The sequence below is a fragment of the Garra rufa genome, chromosome 19 (assembly GCF_049309525.1).
Source record: "Garra rufa chromosome 19, GarRuf1.0, whole genome shotgun sequence".
NCBI classification, from domain to species: domain Eukaryota; kingdom Metazoa; phylum Chordata; class Actinopteri; order Cypriniformes; family Cyprinidae; genus Garra; species Garra rufa.
The window spans coordinates 20,056,733-20,077,187 of record NC_133379.1 but is presented as its reverse complement, the minus strand read 5'-3'; the positions used below and the strand labels follow the sequence as shown (position 1 = coordinate 20,077,187).

The 20,455-nt window shown below is 34.0% G+C and overlaps 2 protein-coding genes across 2 annotated transcripts; one reads left to right on the top strand and one right to left on the bottom strand.

Moving 5' to 3' along the window:
* The first annotated feature begins 3,107 nt into the window (after positions 1–3,107).
* stx5al (syntaxin 5A, like) lies at positions 3,108–12,265 on the top strand. Its single transcript, XM_073824296.1, has 11 exons — positions 3,108–3,167; positions 4,411–4,639; positions 5,369–5,439; positions 8,131–8,186; positions 8,272–8,342; positions 8,425–8,541; positions 8,626–8,682; positions 8,774–8,855; positions 8,938–9,035; positions 9,139–9,260; positions 11,153–12,265. Exons 2-11 carry the CDS (start codon positions 4,430–4,432, stop codon positions 11,310–11,312), a joined length of 1,044 nt encoding a protein of 347 aa, XP_073680397.1. The 5' UTR covers positions 3,108–3,167; positions 4,411–4,429; the 3' UTR covers positions 11,313–12,265.
* Positions 12,266–12,401: 136 nt separating this feature from the next.
* LOC141292291 (protein RD3) lies at positions 12,402–16,862 on the bottom strand. The gene is made up of 3 exons (XM_073824297.1): positions 16,642–16,862; positions 16,208–16,503; positions 12,402–13,948 (listed from the first exon to the last, which is right to left on the bottom strand). Exons 2-3 carry the CDS (start codon positions 16,501–16,503, stop codon positions 13,618–13,620), a joined length of 627 nt encoding a protein of 208 aa, XP_073680398.1. The 5' UTR covers positions 16,642–16,862; the 3' UTR covers positions 12,402–13,617.
* Between the last annotated feature and the right edge of the window lie 3,593 nt (positions 16,863–20,455).

Below are 20,455 nucleotides of genomic sequence, written 5' to 3'. Positions count from 1 at the left end.
CAGAATCCCCACAACCAATATATCGATCAGAAATCTGTTCAAGGTATTCTCTCTCTCTCTTTCTTTCTTTCTCTTTTTATGAGTACTATTCACATGAAGCAAGTTGAATAGACTTTACGATATTACGTGTCTTTTTTATATTGTGTTCGTTTTTGTTTTGGTTTTAGCATTTAAGTTCTATGTCAGCACCTTATGCAAACCACGTGAGATTTTAGTTAAAGTTGAGGATGAATTCCCTGAGGTGACACAGAAAGTTGTCCCCTCATGCGTGCCTCTGCAGCGTTGTGGCGGCTGCTGCTCTGATGAGGCTATGCTGTGTGTGAGTGTGAGCACATACACCACTTTGATGCAGGTATGGCAATGGAATTGATTCAGTTCATCATCACATGTTCCTACTGTTATTTTTATTTACTTTATTATTTTTTCCCCCCAACAAAATTACAGTTCAAGAAGTTTACCACGAATGCGCATGGGGAGGTAGTTCCTGAAATTATTGAACTGCCGTTTGTTGAAGACAGCCAGTGTCAGTGCAGGTAATGCGCAGGTTTATGACTTAAAGGAGTAGTTCACTTTCAGAACAAAAATTTACAGATAATGTACTCACCCCCTTGTCATCCAAGATGTTCATGTCTTTTTTTCTTCAGTCGTAAAGAAATGGTGTTTTTTAAGGAAAACATTTCAGGATTTCTCTCCAAACAATGGACTTCTATGGTGCCCTGAGTTTGAATTTCCAAAATGCAGCTTCAAAGGGCTCTAAACGATCACAGCTGAGGAAAAAAGGGTCTTATCTAGCAAAACGATGTTATTTTCTAAAAAATTACAATTTACTTTTTAACCTCAAATGCTCATATTGTCTTGCTCGGCAAGACGAGTGTTTGAGATTAAAATGTATATAAGTTGTCAATGTTTTTAGAAAATAACCAATCGTTTTGCTAGATAACACCCATCTTCCTCAGCTTGGATCATTTAGAGCTCTTTGAAGCTGCATTTAAACAGCATTTTTGGAAGTTCAAACTTGGGGGCACAAAAAAAGTTCATTATATGGAGAGAAATCCTGAAATGTTTTCCTAAAAAAAAAAAAAAATTCTTTACGACTGAAGAAAAAAAGACATGCACATCTTGCATGACAAGGGGGTGAGTACATTATCTGTAAATGTTTGTTCTGAAAATGAACTACTCCTTTAAAGGGATAGTTCACCCAAAAATGAAAACGCTGTTACTAATTACTCACCCTCATGTCATTTCAAACCTGTAATGGTGCGTTCACATCGGACGCGAATGTACCGGCAAGCACAAGTGATTTACATGTTACGTCAATGCAAAGACACAAATAGCCATCCTGTGGTGCGAAACCCGCGAATGAGGCGGCACGAAACGCGCGAATAGCGCGAATGAAGCGACGCGAATTGATTGTTTCAAGCGTTTGCCGCACCATTCGCGCGAATCGCGCGAGTTAAAAAATCTGAACTTTGGCGAAAATTCGCGCCGCGTTAACCAATCAGGAGCTTGCTCTAGTAGTGTGAGGTAGTGGAGGACAAAATCACCGTTGCTGTCTGTGGTTGCTCGGAGCTGTACGATACTTCTTTGTACCTTTATAGAAACAGGAATTAAAAGGATCTTGCTTGGAAGAAAGTGAGTGAGGAGGTCGGACAAATCTGGTAAGTTTTTTTTTAAAAATGCTCTTTACTCAATCTGACCTACATATATATACATATTGAGACCACAAGCGAGCTAAAGCTGGCAAATTGAGCTCATTCACCTATTTTACAACTGCTTTCCCGCTGAGTGGCAGACACCCCTCCCATGACGTGAATTCGCGTCTGTTGTGAAGTAAATGTCACGCGCGAATTTCATGCGCAAATGAAGCGAGTAAACTTAAATGTTCAAGTGTCCAACTACGCGCGAATAGCGTGATTTATTCGTGCAAGTCGCGTCTGGTGTGAACGCACCATTAGACCTTCACTCTTCTTTGGAATGCAGGGTCAGAAAGCTCTTGGATTTCATCAAAAATATCTTAATTTGTGTTTCAAAGACGAACGAAGGTCTTATGGGTTTGAAACAACATGAGGGTGAGTAATTAATGAGGGACTTTTTATTTTTGGGTGAACTGTCCCTTTAACATTAAAAGCAATGATTGCTTTATAATTTCATAGAACCTTTGTAAATCATATATCTGTATCATTTGTATAATTTACATTTAGATGTGGCCAAGTTAACTTGGTTAACATGGTGTTTAAATAATAATAATACAATTATTATTATTATTCTCTTTGTTCTCCACAGGTACAGAGGCCAACAATGATGCTTTTTTGAAACAGCTCATCCATACCACAGACATTGCAATCTGCTTATTTAACCAGTTATTTTATATTTTATAATGTTATTTAAATGATCTGTCACTAACATCACTGATATATTGAATATAATTATAATAATAATAACAACAACATAACTTTTGTATTTAAGATTATGTCAAACATTTTGAAGAATTTTGTACATTACATTGCTTCTCTTGCCCTTCGACTGAAAATTACAACCAAAAGCCACACAGTGGTCATGGTATCAATATTTTATTTTCCTAGTTGCGTTGTGATAAAAATAGCAACAGGTAGCGACAGTAGCTTACAGAGACGTCATTGAAATTATGACGCCCCCATAGTCCAATATATATATAAAACGATGTGGATTTTTTTTTAGATTTAAGCTTTTTTATGCATTTTCTACTACATATTTCAGTAAGAGACATCATTTATGTTATATTAAGCCATTACAAGTCTTAATACCCAATAAGAAAATTAAAAAGAAAAGAAGAAAAAGGGAAAAGTACACAAATGATGAAAACATAATCAGAATGTCAAACATGGTACATATTTTGGTGCCTATTTTTTGATTGCTTTCTTATTAATAAACGATTTTAATTCAATCATGAGTTTCACTTATTTAACATAATATGTAACATAATGTATATCTTTTACTTTGATGAAAATATTGATATCACTATTTTATCACAGCTCATACATCAAACATAGTTTCACAGCGCCACCTTGTGTTGAAAATAATAATAGCATCTCCTTTAAAGAAGACGTGGCAGTGACGTCGATATTTATGTTAAGACCCGGATGTTATTCACAACCTGCACACAGTTCAACCATCAGACAGGCAGAGTGGTGAGAAATGAATCTTTGTATCTTTCATCTCCCATGTTGTTGTCATCTCCCTTCAGTTCACAAATCAACGCTGCTCTTTTATTCAGACGCTTGTGACGTTTTTCATTATTCGACCGATGGAAACATTATAATCATATATTTAGCCAAAGCTACACATTTAGCTTAACAGCTAACAAGAGCTGGATTTCATAAAAATAGTTTGAAAATGACTGCAAAATAATGAGATACGCAGACTGCGACACGAACGCACTCTTTTGTTTTTAAAAGAGTGACAATACGAAGATGACAACAGTAGAAAAGCAGACGTTTCTAGACATGTTCTATTCAAAACAGCTGTCTAAATTAAATTGATTAGAAGTGACAGGAAAGACATTTATAATGTTACAGAATACTAAAAAAAGTATCTGTTTCCACGCACACATATTAAAGGAGTAGTTCACTTTCAGAACAAAAGTTGACAGATAATGTACTCAGCCCCTTGTCGTCCAAAATGTTCATGTCTTTGTTTCTTCAGTCGTAAAGAAATGATGTTTTTTCTGAGGAAAACATCTCAGGATTTCTCTCCATATAGTGGACTTCTATGGTGCCGAGTTTGATTCCAAAATGCTGTTTAAATGCAGCTTCAAAGGGCTCTAAATGATACCAGCCGAGAAAGAAGGGTCTTATCTGGCGAAACAATTGGTTCTTTTCTAAAAACATTTACAATGTATATACATTTTTGATCTCTTCACAGAGCTAGACAAGACAAGCATTTGAGGTTAAAAAGTACATATATTGTAATTTTTTTTCTCGATCGTTTTGCTAGATGAGACCCTTCTTTCCTCAGCTGTGATTGTTTAGAGCCCTTTGAAGCTGCATTTTGGAAGTTCAAACTCGGGGGCACCATAGATGTCCATTATATGGAGAGAAATTCTGAAATGTTTTCCTCAAAAAACATAATTTCCTTACGACTGAAGAAAGTAAGACATGAACATCTTGGATGACAAGGGGGTGAGTACATTATCTGTCAATTTTTGTTCTGAAAGTGAACTACTCCCTTAAGCAGCTGTTTTCAACATTGATACAAAAAAGTGCAAATTAGCATATTTTTGACATCATGGGTACATTCCCAATACTGCCTAGATATTATTTAATTTGTGACACACATGCGTTGTGTTTTTACTTCGCATTGAAGAATAAAAGTAAAATTGGACTATAGTTTTGCTGTTAACACACTTAAATTTTTCTCTTGCCTCTTTATAAGGTGATGAGTTGGTGCATCCATGAACACACGTCGGCGTCACGGTCCTAGAAGCAGTCAGGACGGGGTGTACACTGGGCCGTCTCAGACCCAGTCCCAGCTGGTCCAGCAGCTGGAAACCCCTCTGGCTGTCGCAGCACCCATCGTCCCTGTCATAGACACGTTCAGCATGTCCTGCCGAGACCGTACCAGCGAGTTTCAGTCTGTGTGCAAGTCTCTTCAGGGGAGACAGGTGGGATAACTACTGTTGCATATTGTCCAGTAACCCGCAAGTGTCTAATAGGTTTAATTATGGTGGCATGAGTTGAAAAATACCAAAGAATTGCTTAAAGGAGTAGTTCACTTTCAGAACAAAAATTTACAGATAATGTACTCACCCCCTTGTCATCCAAGATCCAAGAAGTCGTAAGGAAATTATGTCTTTTGAGGAAAACATTTCAGACTTTCTCTCTATATAATGTACTTCTATGGTGCCCCCGAGTTTGAACTTCCAAAATGCAGCTTCAAAGGGCTCTAAACGATCACAGCCGAGGAAAGAAGGGTCTTATCTAGCAAAACGATGGGTTATTTTCTAAAAAAAAAAAACAATTTATATACTTTTTAACCTGTCTAACTCTGTGTGTACTCTGTTTAGAAATTAAAAGGTATATAAATTGTAAATGTTTTTAGAAAATAACCGATCGTTTCGCTAGATAAGACCTTTCTTCCTCGGCTGGGATCATTTAGAGCCCCTTGAAGCTGCATTTAAACTGCATTTTGGAAGTTCAAACTCAGGGGCACCATAGAACTCCATTATATGGAGAGAAATCCTGAAATGTTTTCCTTTAAAAATATAATTTCCTTACGACTGAAGAAAGAAAGACATGAAAATCTTGGATGACAAAGGGGTGAGTACATTATCTGTCAATTTTTGTTCTGAAAGGGAACTACTCCTTTAAGTTTTGTTCTTGTTCTTTTCCAGAATGGAGCACAACCTGTCAGAGCGGTCAACAGTGCAGTCAGACAGCGGAGTGAATTCACACTCTTGGCTAAGTGAGTTAAACTCTCAATCACTTATATAGAAGTATGTGAATGTTGGGTTTTTACTGGTTTTATGATCATTTTGATTTGATATTTAACTAAGTAGCAGCAATAGACAATATTCCCAGTGCATAGTGGAAAAAGTATGTGAACCCTTGGATTTGATAACAGGTTTACTACTTCTTTTGGTTGTTGTTTTGTTTTTGGGATCACTAACCTCAATAAACCAATGCTTATTGCAGATCAGAACTCGATGAACAGGAGTAATTTTACACCATTCCTCTTAACAAATCTGTTTAGGTTCTACAATATTCTTGAGATCTTTGGTGTGGTTGGTTATGTCACAGTGTGTCAGATTGAAGGCAGCTTTCCAGCTTCATCCAAGTCAGCAATCCTTAATCTTAGGTGCTGTGAGATCTATTTTGGTCCGCTCATGGTTCACATTAAGCATTGCTTTTTGTCAGTGTCAGTGACATATAAGAATGTATATGAAAAAGAAAAGTTAACATGTTTTCTTTAGAAATGTATTATTTTTAGGTTTAATTAATGCTTTACAACAATAAATTAACATTTGGTTTGATGTTAACAGACATATCAAGATGAGATCAAACAAAAGTATTTCCTACACTCTTATTCTGTTAGAAAATACAATTATGTACACTGCCAAAATTTGGGATCAGTAAGATTTTTAATGTTTTTGTCTCTCAAAATTGTATTTATTTGATCAAAAATACAGAAAAAATAGTGATGTTGTGAGACATTATTGCAATTGGTAATATTGGTTTCCTTTTTTAATATACTTTTAAATATAATTTATTTCTGTGACGAAGCGCTGAATTATTATCAGCCTATCAGAAATCTTTCTAATATGCTGATTTATTATCATTGTTGAAACTGTTGTGGTGCTTAATTCTTTTTTTATTTTTTGGAACCTTTAATCGTTTTTTCTGTAATTGTTTGATTAATAAAACGTTAAGAAGTACAGCATTTATTCAAAATAGAAATCTTTTCTAACAATGTAAGTCTTTACTATCACTTTTATTCATTTAACACATCCTTTCTTAATAAAAGTATTAATGTCTTTAAAAAAGAAAGAAAACATTTACTCTCCCCAAACTTTTGAATTCTAGTGTATATTGTAGTACACAATTTGGAATAAATGCTGTTCTTTTTACCTTTATATTTATCAAAGATTCATAAAAAAAAAAAAGTATCACAGGTCCCAGAAAAATATTAAGCAGCACAAATGTTTCCAACATTGATTATAAATCAGCATATTAGGATGATTTCTGAAGGATCATGTGACGCTAAAGACTGGAATAATGATGCTGAAAATTCAGCTTTGCTTCACAGGAATAAATTATATTTTAAAGTATATTAAAATAGAAAACTGTTATTTTAAATTGCAATAATATGTCACAAAATTATATTTTTTTTCTGTATTTTTGATCAAATAAATGCAGCCTTGATAAACATATAAAACGTTAAAAATCTTACTGATCCCAAACTTTTGAACAGCACTGTATGTTAACACCAAACTATACAACAAAAATAATAAAAATAATAATAAATATTTACACAGCAACAATGAGAAGTTTAACTCCAAAAATGTCATATGGTATAATTAAGTAACAATTAAGAATATTTTAATTACACTCTAAATACATGTTTAAACTATTTTAATATTTAAGTAAAATCATGATTATAAATTACAGATATTGTTAAAGATATTATTAATTCTTAATTAACATTATTCTTTTACAGTGAAAAATTTTTCAAAATTTTGGGGTTAGTATTACTATTATTTTATAAAGGGACAGTATTTAATTTTAAGAAACGAATCATTTCCTATAGCAAGGAAAAGTTACAGTAAAGACATTTAAATGTTACATAAGATTTATATTTTAGATAAATGCTGTTCTTGTGAACTGATGATCACTGAAACAATCTTGAAAAAAAATGTATTACAGTTTCCACAACAGTTTTTAACATTAATGATAATAATAAATGTTTCTTGACCAGACAGTCAGCATATTAGAATTATTTCTGAAGGATAATGTAACACTAAAGATTGGAGTAATAATGCTGAAAATGTAGCTTTGCCATCACAGGAATAATTTTTAAAATGTATTTAAATAGAAAAAAAATTTTTGAAATGAAAATAACAATATTTCACAATATGTTTTTAATGTGTTTTTGAGCAAATAATTGCTGCTTTGTGAGCATACCGGTAAGAGACTTCTTTGTAAGAATTAATTTTCATTATGTCAGGACAGTGGTATCAGACTGACGTTTTTGAGATGAATAAACATACTCAGTATGAAACATTATATATACGTTGCATTTTTAATAAATGAGCTTCATGTAATTGACCCAAATGGCAGATTTAAAATTTGTGAAAATGACTTTCATATGGCAGAGTGTCTCAACACTGACTGCACTCCAGGTTACTGCTGTTAGCTTTTGAAGCTTCACATACTTCAGTCAATTGTTTGTTTATTGTTGAAGATCAGATCAAATTTTATGACCAATTTCCTGGAAAATCCAGAGGGTTTACAGACTTTTTCCTGCAACTGTATTTAGTATTGGCACCGAGACACTGCATAGGGCCTATAATTTATTCAGACCTACTTAAGCTTTAATGGTCTGTGTTATTTCATCGACTTGGCCTTATGACAGCTATTGACCGCATCTTATTAACAGGCGAATTGGAAGAGACCTCAGCAACACTTTCGCCAAGTTGGAAAAGCTCACAATCCGTAAGTATCTCATCTCCCTCGCTATCTCACACGTGTAACGCCTTGGACTGTTTCGTCATGTAACTCAATCTGTTTTCACCTGCAGTTGCCAAAAGAAAGTCGCTTTTTGATGACAAAGCAACTGAAATTGATGAACTGACCTACATTGTGAAACAGGTTAGGCTGATTGTTACTTTCCCTTCACTGAGGACACATTGTTCTGTCTGTCTATTTCATATTGTAATCTGATTTCACTCAGGACATTAACAGTCTAAATAAGCAGATAGCCGGCCTGCAGGAACTCGTTCGATCACGGAGTGGACAGAATGGCAGACATCTTCAGACACATTCCAACACCATCGTTGTCTCATTACAGGTATTAACCTCTAGCCTTAGCGCTCAGACACAAAGTAAAAATGTCTAGTGGACTTCCACTTGAAATCTCGTTTTTTGTTTCTAGTCCAAACTGGCATCGATGTCAAGTGACTTCAAATCAGTCCTGGAAGTCAGAACAGAGGTAACTAATCTGCATTTTAGTGTTAGATCCATCATGCTACACTTTAAAATCATTTTTACAATATTTGAGAGATATTTTCCTCTCTGTTTAGAATCTAAAGCAGCAGAGAAGCAGGCAAGAGCAATTTTCTCAGACTCCTGCCTCATCTTCCGCTTTCCACACCAACAGCTTTAGTAAGATCATCTCAGATCAAAGCAGAGATTGTCCACTGTTAACATTCATGTAGTTATTTTTTCCTTTTGAATCTCTCAACAGATAATTCAGTGCTTATGCAGGACGACACCAAGAAGACAGACATATCTATAGATATGGACCTCAGCTCCAGTCAGCAGATGCAGTTAATCAATGAACGGGTATTGTTTGTTCATCGTTTTTTTTTTTTTTGCAATGTATATCTGCAGGTTCTTGATTCAAGTATTCAAGTGTTTGAATCTCTGTTGTTATGTGTTTGTTTAGGATTCATACATTCAGAATCGTGCAGACACTATGCAGAATATAGAGTCCACCATTGTGGAGCTCGGCTCCATATTTCAGCAGCTGGCTCATATGGTGAAAGAACAGGAAGAGACAGTACAGAGGTGAGGAAAAAACTTGTCTGGAGGTATTCTATATCCATTTAGATTGATTTTCTGTTCCATAATTTCAGATATACACTACCGGTCAAAAGGTTTTAAAAATGGTTTTTAAAGAAGTCTCTTCTGCTAAAACAGTCCAATTTTGAAATATTTTTACTATTTAAAATAACTGCTATATATTTCAATGTGTTTTAAAATGTGATTTATTTTTGAGCATCATTACTCCAGTCTTCAGTGATCACTGATCCTTCCGAATTCATTCCATAATGCTGATTTGCTGTTCAAGAAACATTTAAATTTTTTTATCAATATTTAAAACAGTTGAGTACATTTTTTCAGGATTCTTTGATGAATAAAAAAACAATGATCAGAATTGTTTTTAATAAAAAGCTTTAGTAACATACACTTTAATATTTAAAAGCTTGGAGTTTTTATAGAAATTGATATTTTTATTTAGCAAGGCTGCTTTAAATTGATGATAAAGTGAAAAATAATGATAAAGACATTTATAATGTTACAAAAGATTTCTATTTCAGATAAATGCTGTTCTTCTGAACTTTCTATTCGTCAAAGAAACCTAAAAAAAATGTACTTAACTGTTTTCAACATAATGTTTTTTGAGTCGCAAATTAGAATATCGGAATAATTTCTGAAGGATCATGTGACACTAAAGACTACAGTAATGCTAAAAATTCAGCTTTGAAATCGCAGGAATAAATTACAATTTAAAATATATTCAAATAGAAAATAGTTATTTTAAATAGTAAAAATATTTCAGATTTTTACTGTTTTTGCTGTACTTTGGATCAAATAAATACAGGCTTGGTAAAAAAACATTTAAAATCTTACTGTTCAAAAATTTTGACTGGTAGTGTAACTGTTACTGTTAACTAAAACTATTACAAATCTTTTTAGATATTTAAAATAAAATATGAGTCAAATATAATTGAAAAGCTTAAACTTTACTTGCTAAGCTAACATTTCTCAATTTTAAATTGAAATTTTAAATAAAAATATTGAAATTATATAAATAAATTGAGCACATAATGGCATTACTAAATAAAAATTTAATAATATCAGAAAATATAAACATGAAAGATAACCAAAACTATTAATAAATAATAAATACTAGTAAGTAAATAATATGGCTAACATGCTCAGAAATGTAAGTCAGATTCAAGCACCATTCTTTATTTTCTTTCTAATTCAGTTTCACTGTCTAATCAATAAGCAAGTGTGTTTTTCCCCATTAGCTTCCATTTGTGGTTTGGTCATCACTGTGTATGACCATAATGAAAAGCTCTTTGCCATTGTAATCGACCCTTTTACTGCCAAAATGGTTAGCCGGCAGTGCTTTCAATAGTAAATAGTACCAGTATCATACAAAAATGTTTTCTAAATTGATTTGGCAGAATAATAATTCTGGTTGCTTTGAATAGGCCAGCATCTAGACTCCAGTTAAACATCTTGAGATCTAAGATTTTTTTTTTGATTAATACTTATAATAATTTAATCAAAAGTAACAGCAAATACATATAATGTTACAAAAGGTTTCTATATCAAATAAATGCTGTTTTAAATTTCTATTCGATGGATTGCAGTTTCTACAAAATAAAAGAAATCTTAAAGATCAAAGCAGCGATTCAGATTTCTGAAGGAGTCATGATGCTGAAAATTTGGCTTTGCCATCAAAAGAAAAAGTTACATTCTAAAAATCCTTTTATTATTCTAAATTATAACAGTATTTTACAATATTACTGTTTTATAAATACAGCCATGGTGAGCATAAGAGCAAAAGACTGACAAAAATCTTACTGACCCCCAACTTAGTGTTATTTGCACTATGTTTGAACTAACGCTTATTCTTTCCATTGACCTTTTCTCTTCCCTGACAGAATTGATGCTAATGTGGAGGACACTCAGCTGAACGTGGAGTTAGCGCACACAGAGATACTCAAATATTTCCAGTCTGTGACCAACAACCGCTGGCTGCTCATCAAGATGTTCCTAATCCTCGTCATTTTTTTCATTGTCTTTGTGGTTTTCATGACCTGACGTCCACTCTTAAGATTTAAAGAATTGGGGGATTCTCAGTATTTGAGGAATGAAAGAGGCCATTGTCTCCGTCTCTTTCTTTCTTTTCTTTGCTGTTTCAATGCTCACTGGCTGCCAAGCTGTCTTTTAGTGATCTTTTTCCTCAAAATGGATGGAATTTATATTGGTGGAGCATTCGTCAGGTTGTAGTCGATTTAAAACAGCTTGTCCATTGAAATTTCAATCTGATTTGTTTCTGTATCTGTAAAGAAAACTCTTAAAATTATGTTCTGATATTTTGGTTTTCTTAATCACGGACATTACGGATTACGGAGATATCCCTGAGTAAAGCCACCAATTGTTTCATGGATATACAACCACCATTTTAACAGATTCTAGTTCACTCTTGATTGATATTAATCATTTTACACATCTTCAGACATCATGTGTTCTGAGACCTTTTTTCTCTCTGTTGTCTAAATCTTTCTTTAGAGAAGACGTTTGTAACAGAATCAGTAAATCACCAAGCCATCTCAAATGATGTTAATGCTTCTATGCTTTTATGGTGACTCTGCCTAAAGGTTTTATTTTGTATTCTTTGTATTTTTGATTACCACTTGCATTTGTGAATACAGCTGATTCAGCAGTTGGGAAATCAGTATTTGGAGCTAGTGAACTTTTCTAAATTGTGGCAGTCAATCATGAAAGTTAAACACAAAACAAACAGGGTTCTTTTTTTTTAATCATCCTTCACAAGCTTGTTTGTACACTACCGTACCGCTTGTCAAAATTTCCCTTTGGGAAATGAGAATACTGCTTTCCAGATCTCAACATAAATGGTGTTTTCTAGAATATACACTCATTAGTGTTTAACTGGACATTGAGATTGGGGAAATGCCCCACCCCTCTATTTGTGAAATGCATACTGTATAAACGAAGAAAAAATTTAAATACAAATGTATGCTTTGTTGTAATGTCTGTTCCTATTTGTCATTTTACACTAGCATATGTAGTAAATGATTACTTAAAATTCATGAGATTATTAATAAAGTTAATCAAAGCTTTTTAAATAAAGGACAAAAGTGGCATTTTTAAACTATAATGTTTAATTCTTGCACTTGGTAAATATGCCACATTTGATGGAAGGTTCACATGATGATCAATCAGCTTATCAATAAGCTTGCAGTTTAATTTGCTTTCCAGTTCTATTCAATGTTAATTATTTCGGATATATATCGGGTATAGTAGCCTACATGCCAAATTTCTCAAGGAAAACAAATATATCGCCACTAATGCTGTAAATAAGAGTCAACTGGTAGCCTACTACATTACTATAATATTGAAGGTTAAAAATGAACTGATTTGTATGAAACACTTAATTACACACATTATGTTTTTATCATAAAATTTATCCTACAACAATAATATTTTATTTCTACTCCAATTCGTTTATTGAAATATAAACATTTAAATGCTGTGTAGCTGTCATATCCAGATTGAGTTATTGTTATATCATATGTTATACATTTAGCATAATGTTCATCTGTAGAGTTCATATTTCTAGCTGACTAACGAGTTTATGGTCACCGAATTTTTTTTTCTTCCCTGAGGTAAATGTGATATTACATTGTTTACAAGCTGCATTATAGTTCTTCTCAGCGGTTGAAACACTGACGGAACGATTGAGACAAGTTAAGGCTTTCGGTAAGTTGTACACTTTCTTTTAACATTCCTTTGTAAATTTATTCATTTTATTTAGGGCTGAAACTGGCATTAAAGCGGAGGAGACGATTAACTGCCGCTTCTCTTTAACTGAGGCACTACAGCGATTGTCACTCCACATTAAACGGCGTCAAAACGGCATGTATTGTTTGAATACTGTAATAAAATGGACGTAATTTTAAATCTAAGACAAATTACGACAAATTAACAAAGCACGAATCTTATTCCGATTTATTGGATGGGACGTGTGTGCTACAATGTTTCGTTCATTAACTGAAAATCTTTAAGAGGTACTACTAACCTTACCATTTAGGGGTAAATAGGGGTGTACCTTTTAGCTTTTGTAGCTTACCAGCTTTGTACCTGAGCACCTAAGGTTCTTCATAGTGGAAAAGGGTTCTTTAGATTATTAAAATATTCTTTACACTAAAAAAAACTGAAAGGTTCTTTGTGGGTCCCATTCTTCACTAAAAAAACCCTCTTTGTAACTTTTATTTTTAAGAGTGTACTGCCAGTTAAGTTTAACTGGGGAACAAGCAATGCTTTAAAGTAATCTGCTTTTTGCCCCTATCATAAAGAGTTCCCTACTCCAGACATAGCTTGTTCAAGTCAGCGCTCTTTCTTCCACTACACTGATATCAGGCATACTTCTGATCCTCCTGTTTATGCAGATATTGTCTTCATCCTCATATTCTCCCTCGGCTTGGTCCTCAGCATCATGACTGACTGTGACTCTATTCCACAGTGGGTTGACACGAAGCCGTGAGCGCAGGTTTATGACAGACATGCTTTTACTGCGCTTGGCCCGAGCCTTCAGTGCTCTCTCCCTGGCTTCTCCCTCCTCCACCTCATCAAGGAAGTTACACAGAACGGAACGGAACAGACGAGAAACCTCAGTCACCTCTGGCTCTACTTCTGTCATCACTTTCCTCAGCCTAAACAGAACATAAAAGCAGATTATTGTTTAAAGACACTGTTCCTCTTGGCCCAAGTTGTTTTAAACATAAATTCATTGAAAATCATTGTCCATACAAGTTACCCCAAAGTAGTAAGATATATAATACAAGTTTTGCCTTAAAGAGGTCATGACATGAGAAATCAAATTTGCCTTGATCTTTTGGCATATAAGAGGTCTTTGTACCATTAAAATGTCCTGCAAATTTGATAGTTTAAAACCTAACAAAGCATTTATTTAATCAAGCTCCAAAAACGGCTCGTTTGGATTTGAGATGCCAGGGTGATGTGACCCAGGTGCAGTTGTTTGCATATTTGCATAAATTACAATCACTGCCACCATCTTGTCTTGTTCTGACAGTCCACGAGCTTGAGTCTGTCTTCAATTGGACAAATGAAGTAAAAGTTTGTTCACATTGACGTGTTTGGTTGAAACGGCTCGTTCCTGACTTTGTACAGATATCAGAAGGATCCCAGCATAAGAAACGAGTGGATATTTTTAATGGCATCCCAGATCGTGTGAGGATTGATAGACATTTTGTTTTGCAAATGCACAGTGTCATGGAGAGTGGCATCACCCAGTGGCACAGTGTCATCTGACTGCAGCTGCATCACAAACTGTAAGTAAATTATTTCATAAGGGTTTGTCTTGAAAGGACCTTTTTATTTTGTTATACGTTAGCCAATGTGGCTGATTACTGAGAACATGCCCTGAGATCTAATACGGTCAAAATGAGGTTTAAGAAAACATCTTTTGTTCATGCCATAATGTAATTTAAAATACTTTCGAGGAAATAAAAGCTAAAAATGTTTTCAGCACAACACTTTTGTTTTGTTTCAAGCCAGTATCAGTGCTGGATACAAGTTAATAACAAAAATTGTAGATAGTAATGTAAAGAATTACATTACACATCTTAGGTAATATAATCAGACTACTTTTGGATTACTTTTAGATTACTTTTGAACTAACTTGTTCATCACACCGATTTAAGTAGGAAAATCTTGTACCATATTAATATAAATATACTAAGATTCTGTATTTAAGTGCTATGTTCAGGTCCCCACTGTGTTTTCACAAGTGATAACGGTGTACCAGTTCTAACGCCATGGCAAAAGTTTGAGCAAAGCATGCTAACTGTTATGTCGTTGGCTGCACAGACGAGCACAGAACACTATTTAGAGTCCCAGCAAGAGAGCAGTGGCTTTATTGATTTATTTACTGTATATTGTGCTGCTGCCACACAGATCTAATATGTGACCCTGGACCACAAAACCAGTCATAAGGTTAAATTTTACAAAACTGAGATGTATACATACTTAATAAATAAGCTTTCTATTGATATATGATTTGTAAGGATAGGACAATATTTGGCCGAGATACATCTATTTGAAAATCTGGAATCTGAGGGTGCAAAAAAATCAAAATACTGAGAAAATCACCTTTAAAGTTTTCCAAATTAAGTTCTTAACAATGCATATTACTAATCAAAAATTACATTTTGATATATTTATAGTAGGAATTTTGCAAAAACTCTTCATGGAACATGATCTTTACTGAATTTCCTAATGATTTTTGGCATAAAAGAAAAATCAATAATTTTGACCCATACAATGTATTTTTGGCTATTGCTACAAACATACCCCAGCAACTTAAGACTGGTTTTGTGGTCCAGGGTCACATATAAACATGTAATTTCTTTCCAAGCTGTATAACTTCACAGACATAACCAACTTTTTTTGTAACTCATTTGTGTTTTTAACATAAACGTGTGTATTTGACAGTTCAAGCGTAATAAGACATGAAAGAGAACTTAGTTTAGTACTCACATGCCGTGTGACAGCCGCTTTCTGTGCATTCGCTTTGGATGTATGTGCTCAGAAAATCGTATATGAGAAGTTTACTGGTGTGGCTTTAAAACACATGATTTCAGCATGATAGACATGATAATCAAAACCAAACAAATGTTTTTTTGTCAGAGTATCAGAGAGGTAGGCACAGCTCTATTATAGAAAATGGGACATGCACAAAGAACAGCGTGTTTCTGCTTCCACTCAAAATATGCATTTTCAAAATGATATAAAAAATATCTATGGGGTATTTTGAGGTGAAACGTCACAGACATATTCTGGGAACACTGGAGACTTATATTACATATTGTAAAACAGGGCATAATAGATCTACTTTAAAGTAATCGATGCATGTTGCTGTTTGAGGTCTAGCATCGTTCACTAAAGTCTACCTGAGAATAAGGGGACCGCATTGGGAGGGAGAAACCTTGGCACAAAGATCCTGAAGCTCCAGTATCTCCCCAGCTGGAATCTCATAGGCGGGCTTTTGTGGAGGTGCGGCCAGCCAGCTATAATCCACAGAGGAGCTGCGTCTGCGGTTCTCCGTCGCCCTCTCCTGGCGGAGGCGCTCAGTGCGCTTCAGCAAATAGCCCAGCTCGGTCATCAGCATGTTAGTTACCAGTTCCTCAGGCGAGCGCTGACCAGGAACCTGGGGTTCCTTAGAGAACACAGATGACCAGAGGAACATCTGAAATGGTAAAGAATGATTATTTGTGCACCAAAGCCCTCTGAGGACATAAAAGGCCTACTCTAGTCCCAAAATATGTCATGAATAATAAAAGGCACATAAAAGACATTCTCCAAATATGGTTCAAGAAGCACTTACCTTCTCTTAGATGAGCAAAGGGTTGGTTATACTCTCACTGGAGCTTTCCATCAACGTAGTCTGAAATATTTACACTGGAGCGCACATGTCTTTACCACATGGCAGGTAGTTCAGTCACTCTCCACAGCAGATAAAGGGCTGAACATAATCCCTTATGATTATAATCTACAGTAAAGCCACATTTCAGTGATTCATCACTGGTGAAGGAAAAAACAACTTAGTTTAAGTACACTATATTTTCAAACATACAAACCAATTTGAACACAAACTGCGTCGGTGGAGCTTAGTCATTCCAATGAAATACTCTGTATTAATAGGATTATTCCTTTTAAGAGTTACACAACACGGAATTAGATCCCAATCCTGTCTTAATAAACACCGCTGTCCTTTTGTAGGCGAACAAAAAGATACGAAATCAGATTAGTAACAGAGAAATACAAACGCTTTGCAGTTCTCATGTTTCCGACAGTCTGAAATCTCGCTCATCCCATTTCCCCCTTGAAGAAACTGAAGATGCAAAGTATGACATAATACTAATATTTGACAGAACTTGACTTTCAAACAGAAGAAGCTGGAGATCAAAGTTAAAAATTGATTTAATTTCTTGTCTTGTTATGATGCTAATACCACTGAACTTCTCACTTTTATTCTTTGGCCTCCTGCTTCTCACTCTTGTTAAAAGCTCTGGGAAATTGCTGGGATTAGATTAATGTGTAATGTAAGAGTTCTTAAGTACTGGTGTTCAGGGAAGAGCTGCCACTCCGCGTGTGTCTGTAGGAATGAGGAAAAAGCCAACTCAGCTCTATTTTTTCCACTGATTTCGAACTTCCTGTCATATCTGAACAAGTCCAGGAATGTGTGTTTTTAATGGATAATAAATGGAGACCTTCTAAATTATTCATGGTTTTATAAAAAAGGTATTTTTAATGGTTTTTGTACATTTGTTTATTTAAAATGTGTATATTGCAGTGGTTTTTGTTTGCTTGGCTGCTCACAAATCATTTGAAAAACCACAATGAAAATCTTTTTTATTATTGAAAAGCTTTTCTAAATGGGATGCAGGATTCAATCCGCATTTCCTTCTTCATTCTCGTCTGCTTTTTTTCACACCCACTTCCATCTCTGCAAATGCAGTTCCTGCTAAAATACCCTTCCATTAGATTTTCAATCAATTTTGCCGTTCTAAACCAGTGATTCCTCTTTCATCCGTTCTTTGAACCCTCTGTTAGGCACTATCACATTGCTTTCTACAGTTACAGCTGCTAGTACAGATCTTTCATACTTTTTTTTTTTTAAATGTTTCAGTGTGGACTTCAATGTGAAAATGATATCTGACGCATTACTGAGGAAAAGGAAGCTGAAAGTGGTGACTTCAACCCAAACAAAAAAAACAAAAAGAAAGTGGCATTTTTAAGGCATGGATTTCCTCACAGCTGACAGGAAGCAACTGTGTGTTCAAGAATGAATCTGTCATGAAATGAGTGAAAGATTTTATTTGGAGGGAAGTAATTTAAGTAAAAAACATTTTTTTTAACAGATCAAAATTATTTGCGTTACATTTATTTTCTCTGTAATTCAAAGGGTTATTATAGAAATTATAAAATAAGAAACTTGGATTTCATGTATACTTTTATGTGGTTACAGATATATATTTCTCCACATTATTATTTTTATTATTCAAGTGAAATAGACTTCACCATCACTGTAACAAGTGTTTTTAATATTACTAATAATATTAATATTACTAATGATTATTATGACTATTATTTTTATTATCCACTTATTCTAAACTGCTTGTCACAGTGATAGTGGAGTCTATTTCAGTCCAATTATAATATTAATATAAATAATTTGATTACTATTATCCACCCATTTAAAAAACATTTTAGTTCAATAATAATAATAATTTTATTATAAAAATAATATTTTATTTATTATTACTATTATTATTATCATCCACCCATTCTAAAAAACGCTTGTCCCAGTGATGGTGGATTCTATTTCAGTCCAATAATAATAATAATAATAATAATAATAATAATAATAATTGTTATTATTATTATTATTATTATTATTATTTATATATTTATTTCAGTCCCATAATAATAATCTGATTATAATAATAATAATAATTATTATTATTATTATTGTTGTTGTTGTTGTTGTTGTTGTTATTATCCAGCCATTCTAAAAATTTTATTGTTATTATTATTATTATTATTAGTATTAATATTATTATCCACCCATTCTAAAAAATGCTTTTCACAGTAATGGTGGATTCTATTTCAGTCCAAAATTAATAATAATATTAATAATAATAATTATGGGACAGGGAGCAGCAGCATTTAAAGGGATATGCACAAATAACAATGAATTATTATTATTATTCACCGATTAAAAAATGCTTGTCACAGTGATAGTGTTTTTTTTCAGTCCAATAATAATAATAATAATTATTATTGTTGTTATTATTATTATTATTATTATTATTACCATTATTATTATTATTATCATCCACCCATTCAAAAAATGCTTGTCACAGTGATGGTGGAGTCTATTTTAGTTTTATTATTATTATTATTATTATTATTAGATTATGATAATTATTGTTGTTGTTGCATTCTGCATTGCAATGTTACACCTTTATAACTTACGTACTTATTTAAATTGTTACAAAAACAATGCTTTTTCTTATTTATATGTGCGCTGCTTTAGATAATTGTGTCTGCTTATTGATAAATGTTTATTGTAACTAATGTAAAGTGAATTTAAAATATTAAAATGAGTAATTATCAAAAAAAGACACATATACTAAATTAAATACAAATCGTAGTTATTTATTCAGTTGTTCATTTATTCACATTCCTTTGAACTTTTCCCACATAACCATATCGTTGTCTCCATCAGACTCCATAACAAACAAACAAACACCCCTCCCTTCCGGATCAGTTTTTATATTTGTCCCCAGTATGTTGTCGCCATAAATCTCCCATATGCATCTGCTCAGGATGTGGTTCTGATTTATCCCGGCTTGCCTTTGAGCAATAAAAGTCCTCCACTGCTTGTGGAGCCCAGCCAAGAATTTGAGGAGGTGATACAGAACCTCTCACACAAATTACTCTGAGGGATCAAAGTGGGTATAAAAGTCTATTTAGAGAGTGCAAAATGAATCAAAGTCCCGGTGTAGATGTGTCAGATGGCATATGAGGTCTCTATCTATGTACGCTGTTTGCGAAGCAGAAGTTAAGACTTGATAGAGCGGCAGAGTGACTGATATAGAGTTGCACATTTGCTGTTACCTACAGTGGCAAAAATCATTCTCCAGTGAGGCAGAGAATGACAAAAAGGCCTTATGTTCTTTGCTGAAGCATGGCTTTTGTATCGGAGTCCAAGTCTTGTTAAAATGAGTAAAAGCCAAGTGTATTTCATCTTCAGCACAGATGGCACCCAGCCCAGTGTAAACAGCAGCACTACATCAGTTAATTGCAAACTTTGTGCTGACAAAGAGAAGACACAAGGGACAAAACATTACTACTTCATTTTAATTCGAAACCTTTTGAGACAGACTAAATCCAGAAGAACTGTGGCAATGTCTCCAAGTTGATTCAAGAGACCTACCTGCAAAGCTTCCTGAAAAACTAAGTTTAAAGCGTAAAGCATCTATAACTTAAAGACGTTGTCACAGTTCTTCTGAATTTAGTCTGTCTCTGTTTGTTCTGTTTCTTCATGTTATTCCAGACAGACTGGATGATGATGAGATCAGATCTCTGTGTGGAGCACTGGCTGTTGTCAGACTCCTTGTGCAAATATTATA